The sequence below is a fragment of the Pecten maximus genome, chromosome 10 (genome assembly GCF_902652985.1).
Source record: "Pecten maximus chromosome 10, xPecMax1.1, whole genome shotgun sequence".
Classification (NCBI taxonomy): Eukaryota; Metazoa; Mollusca; class Bivalvia; order Pectinida; family Pectinidae; genus Pecten; species Pecten maximus.
The window spans coordinates 42,683,125-42,710,266 of record NC_047024.1 but is presented as its reverse complement, the minus strand read 5'-3'; the positions used below and the strand labels follow the sequence as shown (position 1 = coordinate 42,710,266).

General features: G+C 38.8%; 3 protein-coding genes across 5 annotated transcripts; 2 read left to right on the top strand and 1 right to left on the bottom strand.

Annotated features, from left to right (window-relative positions):
* Positions 1 to 643: 643 nt before the first annotated feature.
* On the top strand, positions 644 to 9,820 carry LOC117336096 (nucleolar protein of 40 kDa-like). Of its 3 annotated transcripts, none has more exons than XR_004534533.1 (9): positions 644 to 857; positions 3,136 to 3,193; positions 3,541 to 3,641; positions 3,743 to 3,822; positions 5,238 to 5,338; positions 5,910 to 6,034; positions 6,891 to 6,989; positions 7,672 to 7,800; positions 7,919 to 9,820. XR_004534533.1 is itself a non-coding variant. In XM_033896472.1 (8 exons), exons 1-8 carry the CDS (start codon positions 750 to 752, stop codon positions 7,738 to 7,740), a joined length of 741 nt encoding a protein of 246 aa, XP_033752363.1. In that variant the 5' UTR covers positions 644 to 749; the 3' UTR covers positions 7,741 to 9,820. The 3 variants fall into 3 exon arrangements, 1 of the variants encoding a protein (XP_033752363.1); XR_004534532.1 differs by having other exon boundaries at positions 7,860 to 9,820; XM_033896472.1 differs by having other exon boundaries at positions 7,672 to 9,820.
* Positions 9,821 to 14,433: 4,613 nt separating this feature from the next.
* On the bottom strand, positions 14,434 to 19,856 carry LOC117336437 (E3 ubiquitin/ISG15 ligase TRIM25-like). The gene is made up of 2 exons (XM_033896951.1): positions 19,666 to 19,856; positions 14,434 to 16,901 (listed from the first exon to the last, which is right to left on the bottom strand). The coding sequence occupies exon 2, from the start codon at positions 16,880 to 16,882 to the stop codon at positions 15,893 to 15,895; it is 990 nt and encodes a 329-aa protein (XP_033752842.1). The 5' UTR covers positions 16,883 to 16,901; positions 19,666 to 19,856; the 3' UTR covers positions 14,434 to 15,892.
* A 2,259-nt stretch (positions 19,857 to 22,115) lies between these two features.
* LOC117336877 lies at positions 22,116 to 26,052 on the top strand. Its single transcript, XM_033897612.1, has 2 exons — positions 22,116 to 22,163; positions 23,662 to 26,052. Exon 2 carries the CDS (start codon positions 23,742 to 23,744, stop codon positions 24,951 to 24,953), a length of 1,212 nt encoding a protein of 403 aa, XP_033753503.1. The 5' UTR covers positions 22,116 to 22,163; positions 23,662 to 23,741; the 3' UTR covers positions 24,954 to 26,052.
* The last annotated feature ends 1,090 nt before the right edge of the window (positions 26,053 to 27,142 follow it).

Sequence of the window (27,142 nt, the reverse complement as noted above, 5' to 3'; positions counted from 1 at the left end):
ATTCATTTACTGAAAGATCGAATAATATAAGGCAAATAAAGATAGCATGCAATGTTAAGTTGCATACTAAGGTTTTTTTTCTATTAGAGATATACATAGTACGATCGATCGCGACACAGAGGTTCGTTACACGTGTATGGCAAGCCAAGTTGTCATTTATTCACGGAGCAACGTTAACGTTGATTAAGGATTTTACCAAATTATATTAAGATATCTTATGTAATTATATATAAAGATATAAACTTTATAAGATATCTTATATAATTAATGAGATATCTTATATACTTTTCTTCATAATATATCTTATATAATATACATGTACAAGATATCTCATATAAAATATAAGATATCTTATATCTTTTATGATATATCTATATATCATACATATCTTAAAAAACTTTAAATCAGATAACTTATAAACATAAAAGATATCTCATCAACAAATAAGATATATCATAAACATATAAGATATATATATAATATTATACAAGATATCTTATATAAATGTAATTTGGGAAAATCAATGACATGTAAACTGAGAGGTGTTCCGAATAGAATTGAATCATTCGGAACCAATCGGAACACCTCGCCTCCGTCTGCGAAGTTTCGGAGAAAATGACGAGGGGTTCCGATTGCATTCGGAACGTTCGAATACGTCGGCTTCCGAAGAAAGAAGTATGCCTGCATGTAGTCTTTACATGGGACCTATTTAAGTGTTAGATCTCGGCATCATTTAGGCCTAACCAAAAATGTCTAAACGTAATTATGAAGACAGAGACGAGAGAAGTCGTGGTGACCGCTACAAATTCTTTAAGAAGGAGGACATACCAGATCTGTACTCAGTGTTCCAAGGAGAGGTAATGCTCAAACTGAAAGTAGACATTCACCACAACCAGTGAGCAGGGGCACACATCTGCTCGATCTCCCAATGTAAACATCTAACATTGTTGGTGTGGTTACAATATGACAGTATGCACAAATTTGGTTCGTTGACTATAATGCACACACAGTGTGTATACCAAGGCATAGCCCGAGTTTCCTCTGGCTCTGACACCATGCATACTACTCCTATACGTATATGAGGTCTTATTCCATCCACAGGTCCTAGCCTCGTCTGTCAATACGTCCAAGATTATATATTAGATGTAATGACAGACGAGGCTAGGACCTGTGATTCCACCTGATTACATTGATGGATGTTACATAACAGCTTGTCAAAAGTTTCCTGTCGTGTAAACATGTCAATTTTATTGGAGGAGCACCATACATGTATGTCTGGTGTAGCTAAAATAGGGGCCACACTAGACATCGTGTCATGCAGGGCCAGAGGAAACTCAGGCTTACTAAAGCACAGGTGTCCGGATCCTAATTATTATAGAAGCAATAATGATGCCATTATGTACATGTGTCATGTAGTTAAACCTAAGAGGGTGTATCATGATAATCATACAGGGGCCAAGATACATACATTTTGTATGTAGCTCAGTCTGTTAGAGCACCAGCCGCATATCCTCAGATAAAGATCCATGGTGCATGGTTCCTACCCCTGTCAGATTTGTGTTTCTCGGGAAGCTGAGAAACAGGCTGATCTGTGGTGTCATTCTTGTGTCCTATGGCAAGAAACGACCATCTGTCAGAAATTGTCCGCCTGTCGTCCAGAGCTACGTTATTGTATGTTATCGCAGCAAGTCAACAACTACAACAGGATGACCCTGCCTCAAAATGACACTAGTTGTACATGGGGCATTAAAACCAGCAAACAAATCAACAAACAGGTGTCATGGTACACTTTTGGTGTATATATATGCATGTACATTTAAGATGACAAAAAGTAAAAACAAAATAATGAAAATAAATATACAAAGCGCATTTACAATATGTAGTGCCAGTATATATTAATTAAATTTAATGATAAAAGAAAGTGTGACATGCAGACAAACAGAAAATCTCATGTGACGGAGGGAGTCAATATGACTATAGTATTGAATAAGTCTGTCACTCAGCTGACAGAACGGGTCAGTTTGGATATAGTGGTCAGTTTGGCTATAGTCTCAGCTGACCGAGCCGGTCAGTTTGGCTATAGTCTTAGCTGACAGAGCGGGTCAGTTTGGCTATAGTCTTAGCTGACAGAGCGGATCAGTTTGGCTATAGTGGTCAGTTTGGCTATAGTCTCAGCTGACAGAGCGGGTCAGTTTGGCTATAGTGGTCAGTTTGTCTATAGTCTTAGCTGACAGAGCGGATCAGTTTGGCTATAGTGGTCAGTTTGGCTATAGTCTCAGCTGACAGAGCGGATCAGTTTGGCTATAGTCTTAGCTGACAGAGCGGGTCAGTTTGGCTATAGTGGTCAGTTTGGCTATAGTGGTCAGTTTGGCTATAGTGGTCACTTTGGCTATAGTGGTCAGTTTGGCTCTAGTCTCAGCTGACAGAGTGGGTCACTTTGGCTACAGTCTCAGCTGACAGAGCGGGTCACTTTGGCTATAGTGGTCAGTTTGGCTATAGTAGTCACTTTGGCTATAGTGGTCAGTTTGGCTCTAGTCTCAGCTATATGGTGAACTTATAAAAACAGAAACATGCTGCAGGACTCGTCCATTGTATAACATTACCTGGCTGGATGTCGTGTTACTATGTCCTGAATGGCATTTCATTGTGACAGCACTATAGAAGTCTGTGGCCACTCCATCCAGTACTATATGTAAACTGTATGTATGACCAGACAATGTACAATAAACAAATAAATCAAAAGCCTACTCAGAAGATGTAATCTTATATTTATACTAGAGGCATGCCTTGTATAGTAAGTTAACATTATACCGTTATATAGTTAACTTCAGTTGAAAAGTGTTGATCATTGGGCATGCAACCACTTTTCCCCACTAAAGTCAAGTCTGAGGTTCTTTTCCTCAGCGTTTGTCACCCTGAGGTAAAGAGGATACCAGACGAGTACAGATGAGGGAACATGGCATCTTTCTAGTTTTTCTAGAAGAAGACTAAATATAGACTAAACCGTTGTCAGATTCTTTTAACAATACTGTATTTGTATGCATAAATATTTGTATGTATCATATATGTATTGTTAATTTAAATTTTGAAATTGAAATACAGTTGATAATATGCGAGATGATCTCTGTTTCCTAGGTGGCTAGTGTCCAAGCTTATGGGGCATTTATAAAGATCCCTGATTCTAAAAAACAAGGTAGGTTATGATATTTTAATATGTATTTAAATCAAAATGTGTTCAATTTATTTATAATTTTATCCTCCTATAGCTGAATATTGTCATCAGAATTAAATTAAAATCATGTATTTATTAAGTCTGTTATAAAATGGCCCTGGAATATCCATTGTTTGTATTAAACAGAATCTTTAATTCATAGTGACTGGGACTGAAATTCTCGTGTCAGTTTTACAAAATTATGTTAAAACTTATTATGAGGACAAGGGGAAAGGTCAACAACACATATTTGTTTTGCCTTTAAACAGATCTGTCCTTGTAGAAATTGTCATGTGTAACTTCATTGATATCAATGCAACATTTAACAGGTTTGGTTCACAAATCTCAGATGTCCAAGGCCAGAGTGGAAGATCCGTCCGAAATGCTAAGTGTCCGAGAAAAAGTTTACTGTAAAGTTATTTCTATTGAGGTAAGTTATTTTTGAGCATCCGAGAGAAATGTACTGTACGGATTCTTTATAAAGGTCAAAGTATATTATCTTATCTTAAAACCATTGCTTTACCTTGACAGGATGATAAGGTGGCTTTGTCTATGAAGTGTGTTAACCAGACAACTGGGGAAGATGAGGATCCAACTAATGTACAGGCAAGGTAAGTCAAATTATAGGCCCTACCAATGTATAGACAAGGTATTTCAACCTTTAGGCCCTACAAATGTATAGACAAGGTATGTCAAACTCTAGGCCCTACAAATGTATAGACAAGGTATGTCAAATTCTAGGCCCTATCAATGTAAAGACAAGGTATGTCAAACTCTAGGCCCTACCCATGTACAGACAAGGTATGTCAAACTGTAGGCCCTACCGATGTACAGACAATGTATGTCAAACTCTGAGGCCCTACCGATGAACAGACAGGGTATGTCAATTTCTAGGCCCTACCAATATACAGACAAGATATGTCAAACTGTAGGCCCTACCAATGTACAGACAAGGTATATCAAACTGTAGGCCCTACCGATGTACAGACAACATATGTCAATTTCTAGGCCCTACCAATGTACAGACAAGATATGTCAAACTGTAGGCCCTACAGATGTACAGACAAGGTATATCAACCGCTAGGCCCTACTTATGTACAGACAAGGTATTACAAACTCTAGGCCCTACAGATGTACAGACAAGGTATGTCAATTTCTAGGCCCTACTTATGTACAGACAAGGTATGTCAATCTGTAGGCCCTACTTATGTACAGACAAGGTATGTCAAGTTCTAGGCCATACCAATGTACAGACAAGGTATGTCAAACTCAAGGCCCTACCGATGTACAGACAAGGTATGTCAAACTCTATAGGCCCTACCGATGTACAGACAAGGTATGTCAAACTGTAGGCCCTACCGATGTACAGACAATGTATGTCAAGTTCTAGGCCCTACTTATGTACAGACAAGGTATGTCAATCTGTAGGCCCTACTTATGTACAGACAAGGTATGTCAAGTTCTAGGCCCTACCAATGTACAGACAAGGTATGTCAAACTCAAGGCCCTACCGATGTACAGACAAGGTATGTCAAACTCTATAGGCCCTACCGATGTACAGACAAGGTATGTCAAACTGTAGGCCCTACCGATGTACAGACAATGTATGTCAAGTTCTAGGCCCTACCAATGAACAGGTAATGCATGTTTGTGCAAGGAATTATTGCTATTTTGGTCCTCATTATAAGTTTAGAATGTTTGTATTCTCTAACCCCCATTTAGATATAAAGATACCATGGGTATGCCCAACACCTCGTCAGCTGAAAGGCCGCAAGGCCATAATAGCGGACGTAAAACCTGTTGAATAAATGAGAATGCCCAATGTCCCAACTTAAATGCTTCGTAGAAAAGGATGTGGTTGACAGCTTTTTTTAGGGAAAAGCTTATTTGGCTAGAGGTAAGATTTTTGGTCCTGGAATCATATTCTAGACATTTTATATAGGGTCTCTGTACTGTATGTAAATAATTCGTTTATCAGGTTCCTGAACCTGTATGTATCTAATGTATCTCACTTTTCACCTTATAGCTTGGATGATCGGAAAAGGAAGCAAGGAGTGAAAGGAGGAAGACCAAAAATAGAACTGGGAGCAGTTCTGGACACGACATGCCGCAAATGTGGGGGACATGGTACGTACAGTAGCTTCTCTGTTGTTTTTGAGAATTAACAAAATAAATCAGAAAACAGAAAAGGAAGGAAGGAAGAAAACAAAATTTTTATGTTATGATATGAAGACTGTGTATAAGTGCAGTTATCAACATCATCATTGATCATGTGACTTCAAAACTGTAAGAAAAAGAAAAATTGTTGCGGTTTCCAGTGATTAATTCCATTACTAAGATTTTGATACAAAATGCCATGGAATGTTTTTGATGTTTTATAGACTAAATATAAGGTTCTGTGTACTGGTATGTGTGATAACTCTAAGATACAGATGCTGACCAATTTTGATGTAAATCAGATCATTAGGAAGGCTGTGATAGGGAAACAAAAGTGTGATGCCTTAGATAGACAGACACACTGAGGGACGAATGGGCCTTATAATAAATCCTTTTGTCTGTTGCAAATTAGGGGTAGATAAAGTACAAGAGAATCAAACATGAGGTGAAAAACTGTCTCAATAACATACATGTAAACAATATACCTAGTTCTGAATCTTAGAATAGAGTATATGTTATGTTATTCATGTTTTTACCATAGGCCATCTAGCACAGGATTGTTTCCATACCAAGGGAGGTAAATCCTACGAGTTGGTACCAGATCTCGGTGACAATGGATTTCCAGGTTCTTCCGAAGAGGACAGTTCACCACGGAAGAAAAAGAAGGTAAATCTGGAATTCCTTTTCATTTAAACAGAGATACTATTCTTAATGTTAATGAAACAAGATAATTGTTTTTACACGGGCTTTTAAATTTCATCATTGTACAATGTAACTCTGGTAAATACATGTACAAGCTGTTTCGTTTTGACTTTTCGACAGATAATCTCCCTTATAGTGTCGGACAAGTAAACCAGGGGTTTCAGGTTCGATACCTTGTAGAACCATTAGAAATTATGGGCTCCGTTTTCATAATGGTCCTTTTTTCAACGAAACATTTTTACTCTCAAATTTATAAACTTCTCAATCAGTTAATAAAAATTAATAATTAGCTTTGTGTCAACACCATGTATTGTAGCCTTGTATGTATTTCAAATTGTGTCATAATTAAGAACAATTATCTAGATACTGGACTATAACCCTGGTAATTCTGGAATAAGTTACATATAAAAGTAATAAAACTGGTAACATTTAAGTTGAAATGCTACATGTATTTTGGTTTGGCCTTTTTTGAAGAAAAAATGATTACAGTATCAGAAAGGATGTTTTCCTAACTGCTAAGATCATTGTTGTTGTTTACAGATGTGTAACAATGGCACAACATCCAACAGCGAAAATAATTATTTTTTAAATTAAATTAGAATTTTCATCAGACAACAAAAAATGGAACAGATTTAAATATAATGTTGTTTAAATCGAATTAGAAATTACATCTGGCAACAAAAGTAAAGAGATTTAAATATAGTTGCCATCAAAACTTTGTCATTCATAACAATCATAAATGCCATAGCAAGGTTTCACTATAGATATATGATAAATTGGTAACTTTAACTATGAATACACATTTTCTTTGGTTCTATAGAAAGAGAAAAAGCAGAAGAAAGAGAAGAAAAAACACAAGAAGCACAAACACCAGAAACACTCATCATCGGAAGACAACGAGGAGGAAAAACACAGGAAGGTAGGTCAGGGTCAAAGGTCAAGGTCATGAGTTTGTAAAAATTACTTCCGGTTGTCCAAGTACCTTTAGAAACTATAGCTATATAGAGAACCTGACCTTTAATATGTCTCCTCTACCTCGGGACACAAAATGATCAGATAATATCAATCTGCTCCCATTTCAAAATATTCATGTTTTCTTAGGCAATCTGTTTCTTATAACTTAAAAATGTCCTTGACAAAACCTTCCTTTTTTGTGTTTGGCTTTAAACCTTTCTGCCAATGAGGTAACATGATGGGTTATCTCCCCTGATTACAAAAAAACTTAAGCCATACAACCCTAGTGCTTAATGTTTAGTTATAAATGGATGGTGCTTAGGGCTAGTTATAGTCTGTTTCAGAATAATATGACCTGTCATTCTACATATATCAGTGTCAATGTTTAGTTATAAATGGATGGTGCTTAGGGCTAGTTATAGTCTGTTTCAGAATAATATGACCTGTCATTCTACTTATATCAGCATCTGCATCAGAGATACTGTCTGCGTGAGCTTTACTGATGAGAGGGTGTAAAGACTAAGAAAAGTTTACTAGCAGTTGGAAATTAAGAAGTTGTTTTATTTTTCTGCAACTGATTTGCTAAAACACAAGTTTCCAAATAAGGTAACGATTTATCTATTTATGTAATATATTCTTAATTTCAGAAACATAAACACAAGCATAAGAAGCATAAAAGCAGAAAACATGACAGTTCAAGCAGTTCTGAGGGATAGAGATCCAGCATCTCTGAAAAGAACAGAATCGGTCAGGGGAGATTACTCTGAGGATTAGAGGTTACTCAGCCACTGTGAAGAACTATGTGATTCAGGGGAAATAACTCTGAGGCTTAGAGGTTACTCAGCCACTGTGAAGAACTATGTGATTCAGGGGAAATAACTCTGAGGCTTAGAGGTTACTCAGCCACTGTGAAGAACTATGTGATTCAGGGGAAATAACTCTGAGGCTTAGAGGTTACTCAGCCACTGTGAAGAAGTATGTGATTCAGGGGACTTAACTCAGTGGCTTAGATCCACTCAACCACAGCGAGGAAGTGGATAGTTTATGGGACCAACATGGAAGATCAACAATGTCTGGCCTCCACTTTCAGGAACTGCATGATTCTTCGGACTTAAATAAAAGTTGAGAATAAGATTTTGCTCAACCAATGTGAAGAAGTGCATTGTAAGAGGAGACCTACCTCTTGAAATCTGAGTGTTAGAAATCTGACAGCCACTTAGATGGGGCATATGTTTCAGGGTCCTTAAGTCTTGAAATCTGAGTTTAGAAATCTGACAGCCACTGAAATGGGGCGTATGTTTCAGGGTACTTAACTCTTGAAATCTGAGTGTTAGAAATCTGACAGCCACTTAGATGGCCGGGGCGTATGTTTCAGGGTACTTAAGTCTTGAAGTCTGAGTGTTAGAAATCTGACAGCCACTGAGATGGGACATATGTTTCAGGGTCCTTAAGTCTTGAAATCTGAGTTTAGAAATCTGACAGCCACTGAAATGGCGCATATGTTTCAGGGAACTTAAGTCTTGAAGTCTGAGTGTTAGAAATCTGACAGCCACTTAGATGGCCGGGGCGTATGTTTCAGGGCACTTAAGTCTTGAAATCTGAGTGTACGGAATCTGACAGCCACTGAGATGGGGCGTATGTTTCAGGGTACTTAACTCATGAAATCTGAGTGTACGGAATCTGACAGCCACTGAGATGGGGCGTATGTTTCAGGGTACTTAACTCATGAAATCTGAGTGTTAGACATCTGACAGCCACGGAGATGGGGTGTATGTTTCCAAGATTGCGGCGACCATGTTTTAAGTGTGCGAGTGATGAGTTTCACTAGAGAAGGATTTATGACCCATACATGCACGTGTTTGTGTAGTGTTTGGGAAAACTTAAAAACTTGTTTATTTTGGGTTATATTCTCCCGGTTTACTCGATTTACATATAACGGAATGCTATCTTCTTAGAAGGCTTCTCTTCTGAGAAGGGTGCAAATCGAGTGGGGCTCAGGGGTTTCAGGTTCGATACCTTGTAGAACAATTAGAAATAATGGGCTCCGTTGTCATAATGGTTCTTTTTTCAATGAAACATTTTTACTCTCAAATTTATAAACTTCAGTTAATAAAAATTAATGATTAGCTTTGTGTAGCTTTGTTAGTACTGTATGGTTCAGGGGTTTAACTGTTGAAAACTTAGTATTAATCTCGACTGAGTCGACTGACAACCACTACCTTGGGGCCTATTTAGGAAACATTTTAAAAATTCCTGGAGCAATCCCAGGGTATGTAACTCTTGACAGATAGAAACCAGTCTCTAAAGCATTTACCCAGGGGCTGGTTCACAGTACAAAACTGTGGATATGTCATCCTTCTTTTCTGGTGATGGGTCAAGGGTCCCATGGTATATATACCTACACAGAGGAAATAGTTATTAGGAGAGATTTCATAATTTGTAAAATAATTGGTAGTATGATTGATAAGCTAGGTCAGAAATTGTCTTTTCTAAATTTGTGGATTCTAAAACAAAAAATTGATGGTAATTAGGAATATATTTACAGAATAGAAAGAATTCTTATAAATTTATCTAATGTATTATCAATAAGTAATGTTACAGAATCTCAGGTAGGGAAAGTTCACAGGTATTCATACTTATATAGTAAAGTATGTGGTATGTCTATGGAATGTAATGATCTTCTTTTGTGGAATGTAAGTTGTGTTTTGGAATAAACAGATGTTTTTCTATATGTTAAACTTCTGTTTTTGAAATGCAAATTGAATCAAAGAAATACAATTTGATTTTTTAAATTGATTTGTTCTTGGTTGTATTTTTATTTTGTTTTACCATCACCATTCTCTCAGGAAAGTATATATATAGAACAGTGTTTCCAGTGGAGACTTACTTATATTTCTTCTAGTACATCTTTGAAACACTATCATCAGATGGTGGGCTATTAAAATTGCTCCACGTCCGTGGTCTGTGGTCCATTGTCTGTGGTCCATTGTCTGTTTGTCCATTGTCTGTGGTCCATTGTCTGTGGTCCATTGTCTGTTTGTCCATTGTCTGTGGTCCATTTGTGGTCCATTGTCTGTTTGTCCATTGTCTGTGGTCCATTGTCTGTGGTCCATTGTCTGTTTGTCCATTGTCTGTGGTCCATTGTCTGTGGTCCATTGTCTGTGGTCCATTGTCTGTTTGTCCATTGTCTGTGGTCCATTGTCTGTGGTCCATTGTCTGTTTGTCCGTTGTCTGTGGTCCATTGTCTGTGGTCCATTGTCTGTTTGTCCATTGTCTGTGGTCCATTGTCTGTTTGTCCATTGTCTGTGGTCCATTGTCTGTTTGTCCATTGTCTGTTTGTCCATTGTCTGTGGTCCATTGTCTGTGGTCCATTGTCTGTGGTCCATTGTCTGTTTGTCCATTGTCTGTGGTCCATTGTCTGTGGTCCATTGTCTGTTTGTCCATTGTCTGTTTGTCCATTGTCTGTGGTCCATTGTCTGTGGTCCATTGTCTGTGGTCCATTGTCTGTTTGTCCATTGTCTGTGGTCCATTGTCTGTTTGTCCATTGTCTGTGGTCCATTGTCTGTGGTCCATTGTCTGTTTGTCCATTGTCTGTGGTCCATTGTCTGTGGTCCATTGTCTGTTTGTCCGTTGTCTGTGGTCCATTGTCTGTGGTCCATTGTCTGTTTGTCCATTGTCTGTGGTCCATTGTCTGTTTGTCCATTGTCTGTGGTCCATTGTCTGTGGTCCATTGTCTGTTTGTCCATTGTCTGTTTGTCCATTGTCTGTGGTCCATTGTCTGTGGTCCATTGTCTGTGGTCCATTGTCTGTTTGTCCATTGTCTGTGGTCCATTGTCTGTGGTCCATTGTCTGTTTGTCCATTGTCTGTTTGTCCATTGTCTGTGGTCCATTGTCTGTGGTCCATTGTCTGTGGTCCATTGTCTGTTTGTCCATTGTCTGTGGTCCATTGTCTGTGGTCCATTGTCTGTTTGTCCGTGGTCTGTGTTCCATTGTCTGTCATCCGTGGTCTGTGGTCCATTGTCTGTGGTCCATTGTCTGTTTGTCCATTGTCTGTGGTCCATTGTCTGTGGTCCATTGTCTGTTTGTCCATAAGCTATCCTTGTTATTGCTACTTCTTTAGAAGTACTGGAAGGATATTTCTCATACTTCAACATGTAGCTTCACATTGATCCCTTGTGCTGTTTCAATTTTGAGTCTGATCAGGAAAAGAAAATGGCTAACAGACGACAATCTTGGAATGTTTGTTGTTGCTATTTCTTGAGAAGTACTGAAGGTATATTTCTCAAACTTCACATGTAGATTTCCTTGGGTCCCTAGTTGTGCTAATTCAATATTGAGTCTGATGAGGAAAACAAATTGGCTGAAGGTGGCCATATTATTTTTGTCAATTGAAGTTTGCTATTGCTGTTTCTCAGAAAGTTCTGAGATCTTTCTCAGATTTTATATGAAGATTTTCTTTGCCATCAATTGAGTAAGAGAAAAAGTTGGAAAGGAAAAGTAGAGATAAGATCAGTCTTGCATAGAACCTAAACAGATTATTCATTGATGGGCACCAGGATCCCTCTGATCTGTTGTTTAGGTACATGTTATGTTTTATGCATGGAAGTCACATTTAATACCAGTATTATACCCAAGACAATAGCCAGCTGGCAATAGCATGGATACTCCATCTAAAAGATAACACTGTTTACGATAAAAAAACTGTTAAGTCCTTTAATTTTGCACAGAATTAGCATGTTACAAAATCTGAATACAAGTTAATCTATTGAATTTGGATTAAAGTTTGGTGATTTCATCTCATTTTCAGACATTGTCATAATATTATTGTGAATAGAAGCTGCTGGTTGTAAGTGGTACCAAGAGTAAGTGTTTGGCTTAAGGCTCATGAGTGGTATTTAGGGGGAAGTTTATAGGGATCATAAGGGGAAAGCTCTGGGCTCATGAATGTTAAGGGGAAGCTTATAGGGATCATTAGTAGTAAGGAAGAAACTTAGAGCTCATTAGTAGTCAGAGGGAAGCTTAGAGCCCATTAGTGGTCACAGAGAAGGTTAGAGCTCGTTAGTTGTAAATGGGAAGCTTAGAGATCGTTAGTGGTCACAGAGAAGCTTTAGAGCTCATTAGTAGTCAGAGGGAAGCTTAGAGCCCACTAGTGGTCACAGAGAAGGTTAGAGCTCGTTAGTTGTAAATGGGAAGCTTAGAGATCGTTAGTGGTCACAGAGAAGCTTAGAGCTCATTAGTAGTCAGAGGGAAGCTTAGAGCCCAGTAGTGGTCACAGGGAAGCTTAGAGCTCGTTAGTTGTAAATGGGAAGCTTAGAGATCGTTAGTGGTCACAGAGAAGCTCAGAGCTCATTAGTAGTCAGAGGGAAGCTTAGAGCCCACTAGTGGTCACAGGGAAGCTTAGAGCTCGTTAGTTGTAAATGGGAAGCTTAGAGATCGTTAGTGGTAAGGGGAAGCTAGAGCTCATTAGTTGTACTAGAGTAAAAGGAAAGCTCAGTGCTCATTAGTGGTAGGGCACATTAGTGGTAAGGGGGAGTTTATAGGGATCATAAGGGGAAAGCTCTGGGCTCATTAGTAGTAAGGAGGAAGCTTAGAGCTCATTAGTAGTCAGAGGGAAGCTTAGAGCTCATTAATGGCCACAGGGAAGCTTAGAGCTCATTAGTGGTCACAGGGAAGCTTAGAGCTCATTAGTGGTCACAGGGAAGCTTAGAGCTCATTAGTAGTCACAAGAAAGCTTAGAGCTCATTAGTAGTCGCAGGGAAGCTTAGAGCTCATTAGTAGTCACAGGAAAGTTTAGAGCTCATTAGTAGTCACAGGGAAGCTTAGAGCTCATTAGTAGTCACAGGGAAGCTTAGAGCTCATTAGTAGTCACAGGAAAGCTTAGAGCTCATTAGTAGTAACAGGGAAGCTTAGAGCTCAATAGTGGTCACAGGGAAGCTTAGGACACATTAGTGGTAAGGGGAAGCTTAGGACACATTAGTGACCCACAAGGGGAAGCTAGAGCTGATTAGTAGTCAGAGGGAAGCTTAGAGCTCGTTAGTGGTCACAGGGAAGCTTAGAGCTCGTTAGTGGTCATAGGGAAGCTTAGAGCTCGTTAGTGGTCACAGGGCAGCTTAGAGCTCGTTAGTGGTCACAGGGAAGCTTAGAGATCGTTAGTGGTCACAGGGAAGCTTAGAGATCGTTAGTGGTCACAGGGAAGCTTAGAGCTCGTTAGTGGTCACAGGGAAGCTTAGAGATCGTTAGTTGTAAATTGGAAGCTTAGAGCTCATTAGTAGTACTAGAGTAAAAGGAAAGCTTAGGGATTATCAGTAGTAAAGGGAAGTTTGGTACTCATTAGCGTTAAAGAGGAAGCTTAGTGTACAGTAGTATGGGGAGAGCTAAGGGCTCTTTAGTAGATGAGGGGAATTCAGGGCTCATTAGTAGTAAGGAGTAGCTTAGGGCTTAATAGTAGTAAGGGAAGCTCAGGGCTCATTAGCGGTAAGAGGGAGCCTGGGCTCAATAGTAGTAAGGGGGGTCAGGTCTCGTTAGTAGAAAGGCGGAAGCTCAGGGCACATCAATAGAAATGAGGACGGTTACTTTTTTTAAGGTCTCAATAGGCGTTTAACTCGTTGGAAGGTCAAGGCTAATCTTATATGTCGTAGATATGATTGTTCAACGTAAACACCACCGATCAATAACAGTATCTCATAATGTTCCAGTCCGGTTATTGAGGAAGTGTGGAAGATCTCTTGTCGGGGACGATTCCTTTTTTGTCAAGTGGAATCGCGAGTCTTAAGTTCTTAAATGCGAATTCCAAGTTCAGAAATGCCAGTTAGCTAAAACTCCCTCCAGCTCAATTTCATTTAGGGATACGTAAAAGGCTCCAAACTGGACCATTCTTTGACTTCCACTACTAACACAAACATTCAATGAGCAATTTCAAATGTGTATTTAATAATGTCTTTGATATCTTACAGAGACACTTCATTGTGAAAGCGATAAGCAATGCAATGCAAATCAGCAATATGACGTCACAATCATAGTTAAGTGTGAAAGAGGTGTTATCCAATCAATCAGTTCAAATGACAACTAACACAATCTAATTGGTTGTTGAAAATATATATAAGTTAATTTTAAAAGTCTTTTCATCATAAGAAAATGTCTTCAAGAAATATAGAAATAAACACGTCTCCCTTGTTCAGTTTTTAGGGGCCGCGGTGGCCGAGTGGTTAAGGTGTACCGACACTTGATCACTAGCCCTCCACCTCTGGGTTGCGAGTTCGAAACCTACGTGGGGCAGTTGCCAGGTACTGACCGTAGGCCGGTGGTTTTTCTCCGGGTACTCCGGCTTTCCTCCACCTCCAAAACCTGGCACGTCCTTAAATGGCCCTGGCTGTTAATAGGACGTTAAACAAAAACAAACCAAACCCTTGTTCAGTTGTCCAGAAAAAATCTTAATGATATCAAGATATTACACTTGAACTTCATATTTACAATTTGCAAAAGTCAAATTTTGAAATCTAAAATATGAAAACATATTTTGAAAACAAAATTTATACATTTCAAATATACAAGCTAAAAAGTATGTAATGTTCTTAAATATCCGCTGACAGTGACAGCCCTTATATTTATTGTGGATACTAATTTTAAATCATCTCTCGACTAGGACAGATTTGCTGTGTAGCAATCGTTTAAAACATAATCTGGTAATTAAAACGCGTGGTTGCGATGCAAAGGTAATTCAAAAGGTAACATAAAAAGAGACAAAATTGAATTTTCCTTGTGAACGATTAATAATGCAATATTCAAAGATCGAAAGCGACGGTGTTAAAATTTCATGGTACTGAATTAAAAATTCCTTTTTCAAAGGTCGAAAACGACAGCATTGAATTTTTCTTTAACAATCATAACGTAAAAAACACCCATGGCGCGCTTATGTGACAAACTTTCCTTTTGCACGACTAAAACGTAAATGTAATGGTATGTGTTCGGTAACCCACAGCTTGCTGTTCAATCAAGCATGTTACAATTTTTCCTAGTGTCTGATTAAAATGCAATGTTCGGTAACCCGTGACCAACTGTTTACTCATTCGAAATGTTTGGGAGAGTGTGAAGATGTCCACGACGTTGTTTTCAGGGCGATTCCGGATGGGGTCTGCATGGGTGATTAGCACACTGCTTTTGCTTCTGCTTACACTCATTGCGCATGGGCTGTTCTGCCTGCTAAATGACGTCACCAACTTCCACTTTTGGCCATCGGAAGTTACGTAATACACAGACACATCAAACACGACAAGAACGCCACCATTTAATGTCGAGACGCCACGGATACTGTTGGCCATCAGCTGGTTTGGAATAATTGACTTCCATAGAAGATCGCCCTCAGATGTTGTGTAAAATAGATTGACGCCATTTCTGAAAGCCATGTTACCAGAAACAGGGACAACAGAAATGTAGTCTGAAGAAAATGCCAGTTCCCGATTGCCGTCGATCTTTGAGATTTTACGATACAAAGATCCAGAATTATCGTATAGTTTGATGGTGATGTATTTCGTCCAAGACGACTCGCATACGATGGCGATTAACTCTTTCGAACAGGACACGCCAAGACATGTTTGTTCTGTGTCTATAAACAGTGGACACGTCTTCAGATCCTCAGAACTGAAGAAAAGCGCCCGCTTATTCCTTGGCACGGTCACTACCAAGTTGAAGTCTCCCGTTTGAGCGATGTCGAAAGGTTGTGACGGTATTACAGTTTCTGCGATGCAGTGAAGAGCGCTAGAAAAGAGTTTAACCTTTTTGTTCTTTTTGTCCGCTACTGCTATGCTGTTGTTCACAAGAAATGTCGCACCTGTCAGCCAACTTGGGGATTTGTCTCCGGGCATCCGGGCATTAATCGAACTCTTCAACGTCAGAGAGTACCCCACGTGCAGTAACGACATTGATCGTCCACGGATAGACAAAGATAGAGAAGAGGGGTCTGGAACTTTCAGCACCTTTGATTTCTTGTGTTACTTGATCAAGGGTTGATCCTCGCCTTTCTGCACGAGCTGACTCTTCCGATATGACATTTACTTGATTTTCAACAGTTGATACATTCGACGTTGTTCCATCTAAAGGAATTTCCACGAAACTTTCGGATTCACTTTCAGACAGAATAGCAGGCGACTCCGGGTCGATTCCAGTCCAGTCTTTTCCGCTCAGTCCTGTTGCTTGCACACAAGAGACCATCGGCTCATGTTTTACCACAATTTTGCCTGGTAACAGCGAGCACGTGTCCACTTTCTGGTCAAAGTCTGTGTCCCCCACGAACGTAAATGACACATTTGTGTCATTTCCTTGGAGAGTATCTTCTAGTTGTGTCTTAATAGTTTCTACTTCTTTAGTTACTTTGTTAACAGAAGTAGTCGTTCCTTTCTTGACACTCTCCAGTCGGCTTTTTGCTTTGTCTATCAATTGTTGACATTCGTCCTTCCAGGCAAGGAGACGGGTCTCTTCTATACCGAAAAGAAAATCAAGCTGGGCATATTGTTCACTTTCAGCCGCGTCAATAGCATCTCTTAGTTTCTGGTAATGGCTGTCCAGTGTGAGTGACACTACGTCCCGACTTTGTAACAATCTCCCGAGTTTAGGATTCACGTCGCGGATATGATGCGAGGCCATTATCAGAACTGGAGAAATGTACTTCGATAATTTCTCATGCTCACTTGTCGTCTTTATTGAAACAATTGTACAATCTCTGTGGTCGAATACCGCACAATCCGCGCAGACGTGATACCCATGTGTGTCGCACAAATATTCCAGACGCTTCGTGTGACGTTCACACTGGCAATAGTCTCCCGCATTTTCTGATGACGTCACCAATGGAAGCTCGGCCGACATGTTTATTTGCTGGAGTTTTCTGTAACAGAAAATACACGTTAGAAGTTGCGATGCATGGTGTAAATTAATAGAATGCACGCAAATACAACATGTTCACGTACATTTACATGTCTATTGGATATTTTCACTGAAAATCATTTCGCTTAATTGCATTTCTGAGCATGAACATATACCTACCGGAACGTTTATTGATTGATATAATCCACAAATGACCAAGTGTTCTATGAAATACACACACTCGCAAAAAAAAAAAAAAAAAAAAAAAAAAAAAGAAAAAAAGAAACCAGCAGCAACAACAACAACAAAAAACAACAACAAAAACAAAAACCAAAAAAACACACAAACACACATAACAGAGAAACAGAGAAATAAGGAATGCTGACATAATGACAAACCATGATTTAAATTCAAAATCGATCAAACAAGGGCAAAAGGTAAACAAAGATATAGATACGCATGGAGACTCCTGAAAATGTACAAGGAGAGTCAGACCAGACGCTCTGGAAGAGTAAGCGTCTTCTGCTTCATCGACAACACTAGCCATACATATCTAGGTCAAGTCCGGGTAAAGTTACAATCTTATATGAGAGTTAGTGCGGTGACAACAGGACATATAAACATACCAAACACGCCTGACGTCATATCGCACAAGGAAATAGAAGATTTCCAAATGAGATCATGGTGTCGACCATTAAACTTCCCCGTGGTTTTTATCAACATGCATCTCTCGAAATTCTGTGTAGTTAATTTATCCGTCAATATTCGACATCTACTCAGAGTGTATGAGATTTGTTGTGTTCCGCCATGTATATTTATGAGATTTGTTGTGTTCCGCCATGTATATTTATGAGATGTGTTGTGTTCCGCCATGTGTAAAATTTGCTGTTTATGTTTGACCTCTTGTAACACACACGTGTGTCTGAGTGATCAATAAAAATCAGAATCATGGAAATCGAGCTAATGGAAGCAAGCCGCTGACTTTCGAATCAAATGAGACATATAAACACCGTATGTAGGGGATGCAGGGATGTTACTATCTAGAAAGGGAAAATTAACAATTGAGAAATTGAAATCATCACATTGTAAAATGTCCCTGTTGGTTACGTCGTAAGTTAAGGTAGAGGTAAACGATTGATGTTTAAGAGTCTGTCCTTGATTTCAAGTTATACAGGGTAAATTTCAAGATAACACATCGATAATATACCTAGAGGTGAAATTGGAGGACCATGCAAAGTGTTTGTTACCTTGTACTGATAAGCTCTTCAATATAAGCTAGTATGAAAACAAAAACAGAAGGACACATGAAGTTTGTTATATCTGATCACCAAACCCAACAAATTCAAAAGATGCTATCGGTCAGAAATTCAATCGTTATCTTGATTTCATCTTCGTACTATTTTCATGAGCCCTTAATCGTATGTTTAACGAAATATGCTCCAGTATGTTTTACAACTGTTAATTCTTAAAGGCGTTCTGGTTTTTGGAATAGGAAACTCTCATTTCTCAAACAAAGTCATTCCTTAAGTTTGGAATAGGAAATGGTAGTGTAAAGGGTTGAAAAATCAAGCGTTTTGATGGAAGAAATATTATTTAGGAACGAATATTGTATGTTTAAGATTAAATAAAAGATGTTTGGAGTTTTTTTTTTTTTAAATCCACATTCCATCATTCCACTTCTAGAGTAAACAGTATCCCAATAGGAGTGCAACACCGACTTAATTGTGCTGAGAACGGTAGTAATGTTTGGATAAAGGTTTAGTTTAACAACTACTGGAGTCAGCAATAAAGCGTTGTTTATAAGGATTCGTATGAAGTTTAGGAATCCAATATAAACGAGGAAGGTCCGCATCTACTTACACTATTGGTGATTTTTAGGGATTTCAATACTGAAGAATGACTGGATTTTCGTCTTTAGAAAAAAACGTAGGTAGGGTTACCCTTGTTATAAAAAGATCATAGTGTTTACAGGCGAGGATCAAATTGATAAATGCTTCATCTGCAGGCAAAACTTTAAACCTGACATGTAAATCATTTAGTGTGGTTTTGACACTCCAATAAAGAAATGTAGACTTCTTTTTTTTATTTTTATTTCAAACTGCAAATTATTGATGAATAATTATGGAAATAATGTATTACAAATTAATTGGGTATCAGGGGGAAAAGTTCACTATGTGTAACAAAACGGCCAAATCACTACCCAGGCGTGGATCCTGGAAAAAAAAAAGGGGGGGGGGGGGGGGGGGGGGGGGCGAACTTTTTTGGCGAGGGGTCTGGGGGCCAAAACTTCGGAAAATGAAACAATGCAAAGGCGTTTTTTAAGGCTATGAAATTGTTTTCCTCGTCCCCCCTGGGTCCGCTAGTGACTAACACACTTAAAACGATAACGTGCTTTAATCTATTACCTGTATATATGATTAGATATATTATCTTACGTTTATGAGCTATCTTAAATCTTTTCAGATTCTATACCACATATTCCATACGATATTTTATTTGATTCCGTTTACAACATATCGTATATTTGATTATATCTCAGACATGATATATATGAAAATGTCCTAAAAGAAGAATTAAATAACAAAGGTTACAAAATTCTATAAGATGTACATTATAATTTGATTTAGCATTATGATGAAATAGCACAGCTTGAGGTTATGGCAAATATTGACATGTCAATTCATGATACAATGAATCTGTGCTAGTTTTTAATCATCGAAAGCAATGCTCCTGAAAATTAATTAATATATAGTAACGACTGTGTTATATATGAAGATTATACTTACAATGACAGCTACAGAAATGTAGGTATATATACCATTAGTACATTTTGTCGTACTGTTGTCTGTGCACATCACTATATATATTTGTAGGTAAACTGGTCACTCCATAGCAGTGTGGTCAATATTGATATTTACATATTGAGGTATTTATGGCTGTGATGTTGTGTATTCGAAGATCTGAGATAGCGTGCAGATATATAAAGTCACGTGACCGTATACATGCGGTATCACAGGGACCTACATACATTGCAGTCATGATTGTGATCTAATATATATATACAGACCACAGGGGACAGACATTATAGTCACGTGACTTGTCTATCGACCATATGGGACAGACATTACAGTCACGTGACCTGTATATCGACCACAGGGGGCACAAATTACAACCACGTGACTTGTCTATCGACCACAGGGGACAGACATGACAGGCACGTGGCCTGTATATCGACAACAGGGGACACAAATTACAGTCATGTGAAATGTCTATCGACCACAGGGGACACAAATTACAGTCATGTGACTTGTCTATTAAACACAGGGGAAACACATTAGTCACGTAACCTGTATATCGACCACAGGGGACAGACATTACAGTAACGTGACCTGTATATCGACCACAGGGGACAGACATTACAGTCACGTGACCTGTATATCGACCACAGGCGACACAAATTATAGTCACGTGACCTCTATATCGACCACAGGGGACACAAATTACAGTCATGTGACTTGTCTATCGACCACAGAGGACAGACTTTACAGTCACATGACTTGTCTATCGACCACAGGGGACATACATTACAGTCACGTGACCTGTATATCGACCACAAGGGATACAAATTACAGTCACGTGATTTGTCTATCCACCACAGGGGACATACGTTCATTAGTCTTCGGTCATGTGGTTTCTTTACAGACCAGAGGGGGCTAGACATAACAGTCACGTGACGTCTACCGACCACTAGAGACGATTGAATAATGTAGTGTTCTTGTGTGAAAAGAAACTGGTCTGTGTGATCTGTACATACTTATTCGGCTTAGGAGTTAATAGATATCACGCCGGGGACCCAAGTTCGATTCCTGTTGGGCAATCGACAGGATCCCCCCCACCCCGGTACTTTTAAATTTGCAACAAACATGGTATATCCTAATACTTTTTTTCGTTAGCTGAATTAAGAAACGAAATCATTAATCACTAAATGTAACAATGACAGTTCTATAATCCTTACAAAATGTGTCTGGCCCCTGTGTCGACAGATTATCTACATGTCGCGTTATCTTAGCAGCCACGTGACCACGTGGTGTTTAGAGTGATAGTACCACAACCGGATATGACGAGACTGTATGAGGTGATTCAATGTAACGGATCATTAGATTTCGGTACAATTGGTGGAACATGTCTAGTTTGATAAATGATATGTACATATTGATGCATTATAAGGGCAATTTAACTTATCAGAAACCGCTGGATACACATGTATCTGTTAGACATGACATTGATCAATTGATATCAGATTTATTCAAAGTAAAACGTTCATGTAGCTTTTTGTTTGCTGTTAAGATCGATATACTGTCACAAATTTAAAACAGATGGAGCTTTCATGAAAAAAATGTAAGTGTGACTGTTAATTTCAGACAGAGGTTATTGGCCTTTATCACGACTTGACGTCGAATCCAAATACGTGTAAAATATGTACGAATCCAAATACAAACATGTCAAATATGTAGGAATCCAAAACATGTAAAATATGTACGAATGTAAATTTATGTAAAATATGTACGAATGTAAATTTATGTAAAATATGTACGAATGTAAATTTATGTAAAATATGTAGGAATCCAAATACATGTAAAATGTGTACGAATCCAAATACATGTAAAATATGTACAAATCCAAATACATCTAAAATATGTACAAATCCAAATACATCTAAAATATGTACGAATCCAAATACATGTAAAATATGTATGAATTCACATACGTGTAAAATATGTTCGAATGTAAATTTATGTAAAATATGTACGAATCCAAATACATGTAAAATATGTACGAATCTAAATACATATAAAATATGTTTCAAGAATGATGTCTTATGTCCATAGCCTATCGGATCTGGTATCCTGTATTTCATCTCGATTGTTCCAATAAAGAATAGCAATTATCTACAGTATCAACTTCAATGTACAATCGATATAAGAATCAAGAAAGTTAAGGAAGCAACTGTGTAAAATCTTAGGCTAGCTTGGCCAAGTGGTAGGATGATGTCCGTTCGGAGACAAGAGGTCACAAGTTCGAGCCCCAGCGCGGATAGAATAGTTGCCATTGCCCCTTTCTATCAATGCTGGACATATCTTCATAGGAGTGGCCAGTATTTGACCTTAAATGACGTCACAATAGCGTGTGTCATTTATATCTACCGATATCATACACTATCTCTAAAGCTATCGGGCTGTTTTCTGTTTCATCTGTGGTAATATGGCGGTGAACAACGGCTTAGGTAAGTATATATATAAATACATATATGTATCAGACGTTCAACACCCTCCTTGACCCAACATGCCCTATATCACTCTAATTAGTATATAAACTTTGACGAATACCATCAGCTTTGTATGGCAATACCCAAGTAGACTGCTCCGACTGCTTTGGGTGAGGACCGACATTTGGGAAATGTTATACATTGAACTATGTTGGATCTGAGTGATAAATAATGCTGTCCGTTTCGTCTCTGGTGCTGTTGATACAACGTCACCGCCTTTTAAACGAAATTCCTTCCATCACTAGCTAGAAGCAGTTTGTTTTAATACCGTGATTTCCATTTTGATTTAAACATATTTTTATTTGTAACTGAACTTGACAAAGGGATTGGGCACAAGTTATACAACTTATATAAAGCCCTTTCCCGATATAATTATACATAATCATTACAACAAGATGGCATATTTACATATTTACATATTTAAATTGAGAGAGAGAGAGAGAGAGAGAGAGAGAGAGAGAGAGAGAGAGAGAGAGAGAGAGAGAGAGAGAGAGAGAGAGAGAGTGTTACATATCTATATGTATCCACCCAAGCAATTTAGATAAGAGCTAATCTTAACCGATTTCCATCATTTGGCCTTGTTCCTTTGTCTCTTTGGTATCTACATTGTTGGTTAATACACAAAAAATATTCCGTTTGTATTCCGGGGTGCAACGTCCTCACATTTTCGGATGGTCGAATAGCCTAAGCGAAACAGACCCTTTAGAGGACAGGAAAGAAAGCGCAAATGTGTTTTCAAGTGGAGTGGAAAACATCAGGATTATTGTAGGGCTGTCCGATCTCAGAGAGATTACTTCAGGATTGTTTCAGAAATCATGAACTTTTTATACAACACTGAGTCCGTTCGGAAGGGTGATACTTCAGACGGGCAGGCAAACGGGGGAGGTCGTGTTGCCGATCCACCAAGTTCAACAAAATGCCTGTTTATATTTACTTCATTCAGACATATGTGTGGCGAGTCGCATTAGAGATAAGTCACAAATATAAAGTCCTTACTTCGTAAAAATCAATAATGAATGTTTGGGAGAAAGGTTCGATATGTCCATAATATGGTGTTCCGTAATATCCAATATCGCTCCTTCGCTTTAAACGCGAAAACACGATGGCGAAGGAGCGAAAACACGATGGCGAAGGAGCGAAAACACGATGGCGAAGGAGCGAAAACACAAAGGCGAAGGAGCGATGGAACTTCGCTCTTTCGCTTCTTTGCAATCGTGGTTTCGCTCCTTCACCATCGTATTTTCACTCCTTCGCCTTAATATTTGTGCTCCTTCGCGTTTAGGTCGAAGGAGCGAAGGAGCGATATTGGAAATTTGGTCCTAACGGAACACCATACCGTACCCATTTCCCATACTTAAACCCTTAGAAGTAGAATAAATATTATTCTAAAGTTCAGAGGTTGAACTTTTTTCTGTCTTCCTGGAACCTTTGATTAATATAGCAATTGTTCTTTCAGGACGTACCGGATGAATGCGAGAGACCATAACGAAGCAATTTAGATATTAGAGAACTTTTCTGGACTCGCTGTCAACAACTATGGAAAATGCAAACAGTATATTGCAAACTATTAGGAATCACGTGACCATTCTAACAGGACGTGAGCGATCTGCACGCGAAAGCGAGGAGACACTTAAACAAGATTTACAGGAAATCGAGGACAGTATCTACAAATACTTCAAAGAAATACGAGACAAGGTTGAACTTATTGAAAGGGAGCAAATCCGAAGTCTTCGTCAGAAAAATGACGCTGAGGTTGCAAAATTAGAGCAGCGACGGGCGGAGTATCAGCGGTGTATTGGTGCTGCCCAAAAAGCTACTGAAGAGCTTGATATCACAGCACTGGAAAATATCAAGGATGAAATAGAGAAGAGAATAGCCAAACCTAATGAGCTGGCTGTGAAAATTTCGTTTAACCCGGTTACAAGTCCAGAAAGAGAAATGAGATTTGAATGCTTCACTTTACAGCCAGGATTTGTAGAGGTCATCACGATATCTCAGGACCAAGCGAAAGAATTGGACACAATTAGAGAGAAAAGTGCTAGAATCACATCCGGCCAGGTCGCCGTGATGGGTCAACTCGGACTTAAATACAAAACAATCTTCAACGGACGCACGGCAACTGACAAACGTCATTGTTGGTTTACTGGAGCCGTCATTTTGGGAAATGGCAATATGCTCCTCGCTGATCGAAATAATAACAAAATCAAGCTGTTCTCTGACAAATGTTCTCTTCTTTTAGAAGCGGATACTGGCGGTGCCCCATTTGACCTTGCCCTGATGGATAATGGCGAAGTGGCAGTCACCATCACCAAGGAGAGACGAGTAAGGTTCTTTGAACCTAACACGCTATCGTGGTCCACCGTTTCCATAGATACTGACCAGAACTGTGTTGGCATTGACTACCAGGACGGTGAACTCTTCGTCATGTGCGAGTCTTCCTTCAAAATGGGCAGATGTATCAAAGTTTACGACCATATGAAGGTTTATGTGAAGAAGATCAGTATTTCTGACAGTATGACCGAGCCTGTTCGAGGCTACCTCAAAGTCGCGCCCTCGTCAGGACTTCTTTATTTTGTCAGGAATGAGTTTATTAGGGGCAATTTCATCTGCTGTTGTGATGGACGCGGGAACATTCTGTATACAACTAAACTACAGTTTCGGGACGAATCGCCCGCTTTGGCGATTCTCTCAGATTGTCTAGTTGTCGGTCTAGCATCCTGGGCTGGTCTCGTTAACCAACACGGATAACAAAGAACATCGTCTGCTCTCAAATATTGACAAAACCGTGCCACCATGCGCGATCGGGGTTGATGAAAGAAAACAACTTCTTATCCTAACGCAAGCTAGTCGCTTTATCAATAGTACCAGCAATAACTTTGTACGGCTTCTAAGTATAACACGTCACCATAAGCCACAGTAGTGTATTTGGGGTAGTCGAGTGGCACAGTGGTAACACGCTTGCCTTTTACCTAGGCGGCTGGGGTTCGATTCCCCGATCGGATGTGAAAAGGTATGGGGCCACCTACCCGACCACGTGGGTTTTCCCTGGGTACTCCGGTTTCCTCCCACAGTAAGACCCCTCGCGCGCTTCGATCCGGGCCAACAAGCGTGTTTAATATAAGTAGATATAACTTGTTCGCAATTGTTGTAAAACAAATAAAGTTTACATTTAGTAGTGTATGTATATGTACGTAAGCTTCTGATCAAGCAAATTCGGGCAATTGATTCATTGACTTCGAGCTTCGAGGCGGCCGCAAGATCCTGTAAACTAAATTTTTTGAAGCATGGAGCGTATATGGATAAACCATTTCCACCCAAATTCCATGGAATTCCAAATGCTGCTGCTGCTGCTGCTGATGCGGTAGACATAATTTCATAACAAACCAACCAAGTTATAACCAATAAAAACATTTAATATTGCTATCTCGCTGTCTGTATACCATGTACTCTGTATTTTTTGGTCATGTTTGTATTTGACAGATTGGCCGTTCAGCCAAAAGTAATGAAAATAGTTGAATTGAAGTTAAGTAACTCATGCGAACTATATTATTATATCAACAACCGTAGTTGGAATCTGAACGACCCACTACACAGGCAAAATGTCTTCATGTCCAATTAGGTCAAATTCATGTCAATTTCAGGTCATTATTTTTAGGTCAAATTGACCTGAAAAGAGCAGAATAGTCAATCTATGTCAAGAAATTGACCTGAAAATGTTACTCATATGAAATTAACCTCATTTTCAGGCCAATATTTTTTTCAGGTCAAATTTACCTCAAGTCATCTTGCCTGTGTAGTTCATATTCCTTTGCACAGCATTTAAACATTTGGTGACGTGTGACACAAGCATTGGTCGTCATCACGATGACTGTTCAAGTCATCGTGATGACGACCAATGCTTGTGTCACACGTCACCAAATGTTTATACTACGTTCAGTAGTATAAACACAAACGTCATCGGACCTTTTCTTAATTAATCATTCTATAAAGCGTCACCATGACAACTAATCCTTATGACCTTGAGTATCACGATTCAACATCTAGTACTAGTATAACATACACATTGTATAAATATGATACATTGATAAACGACAGAAATATTTATACAAAACAAATTTAATCGTTTGGTAGTAAAATAATGCTGTTGGTGGAAATCATCACATCCACAGGTAATGCAATTGTTATTTTTTTTATTCGACTAAATCATGGACGGCCACCAATCTGCCACATGTTGAAATTCTAGAGCATGTTTTTCAATGATTTACCGCACAATATACGAAATAGTGTCCGCCCCATTCTCTTCTTCGGATTTGTCTTTGCCATTCTCAGGGAAATCTCTGCAGATCCGGTAAGGTGCGATGAATCCGGGAACTCCAACAGATATTGTCCCCTAATTGCTAGAACAACGTCAAATACCAAAATCAATTTGTCGTAGTCATGACTTGAACTCGTGCCGCTTCGTTACACTCTGACGAAACCTAGATTTTGATCTTTTGTTTAAATAGCAGTGTTTATAATGAAGAGCTCTCTCTTGACAAAGACACACCAAAAATTCTTAAAATTAGCACGCTCTCTTTTCTACTTGGTAGTCTGCAATACCATCCTAATGAGACAAAGTTGAGCGTTTGTGTGTATGCAGATCTGCTAAAACCTAATCAATATCATTCCGATGATATTTCCAGGGAAAGGTTGGAATTAAAGGAGTTTATGAACCATGTTAAAGGCCCTAATTATTTTTTCATTTAATTTTTTCAAACAGAATAAGACATTTAAAAAAAAATAATTAACAATTTTTGCAATGCATTGTACTTCAGTTTCCATGCATGACTTCTGCGATGATTTGCAGATTTTGTCGCGATTTATTATTTGAATGAAACACCAACTGGTTTCTTAACTGTCATCTTCAATATTCACGGACCTAAAATTAAAATATAGAG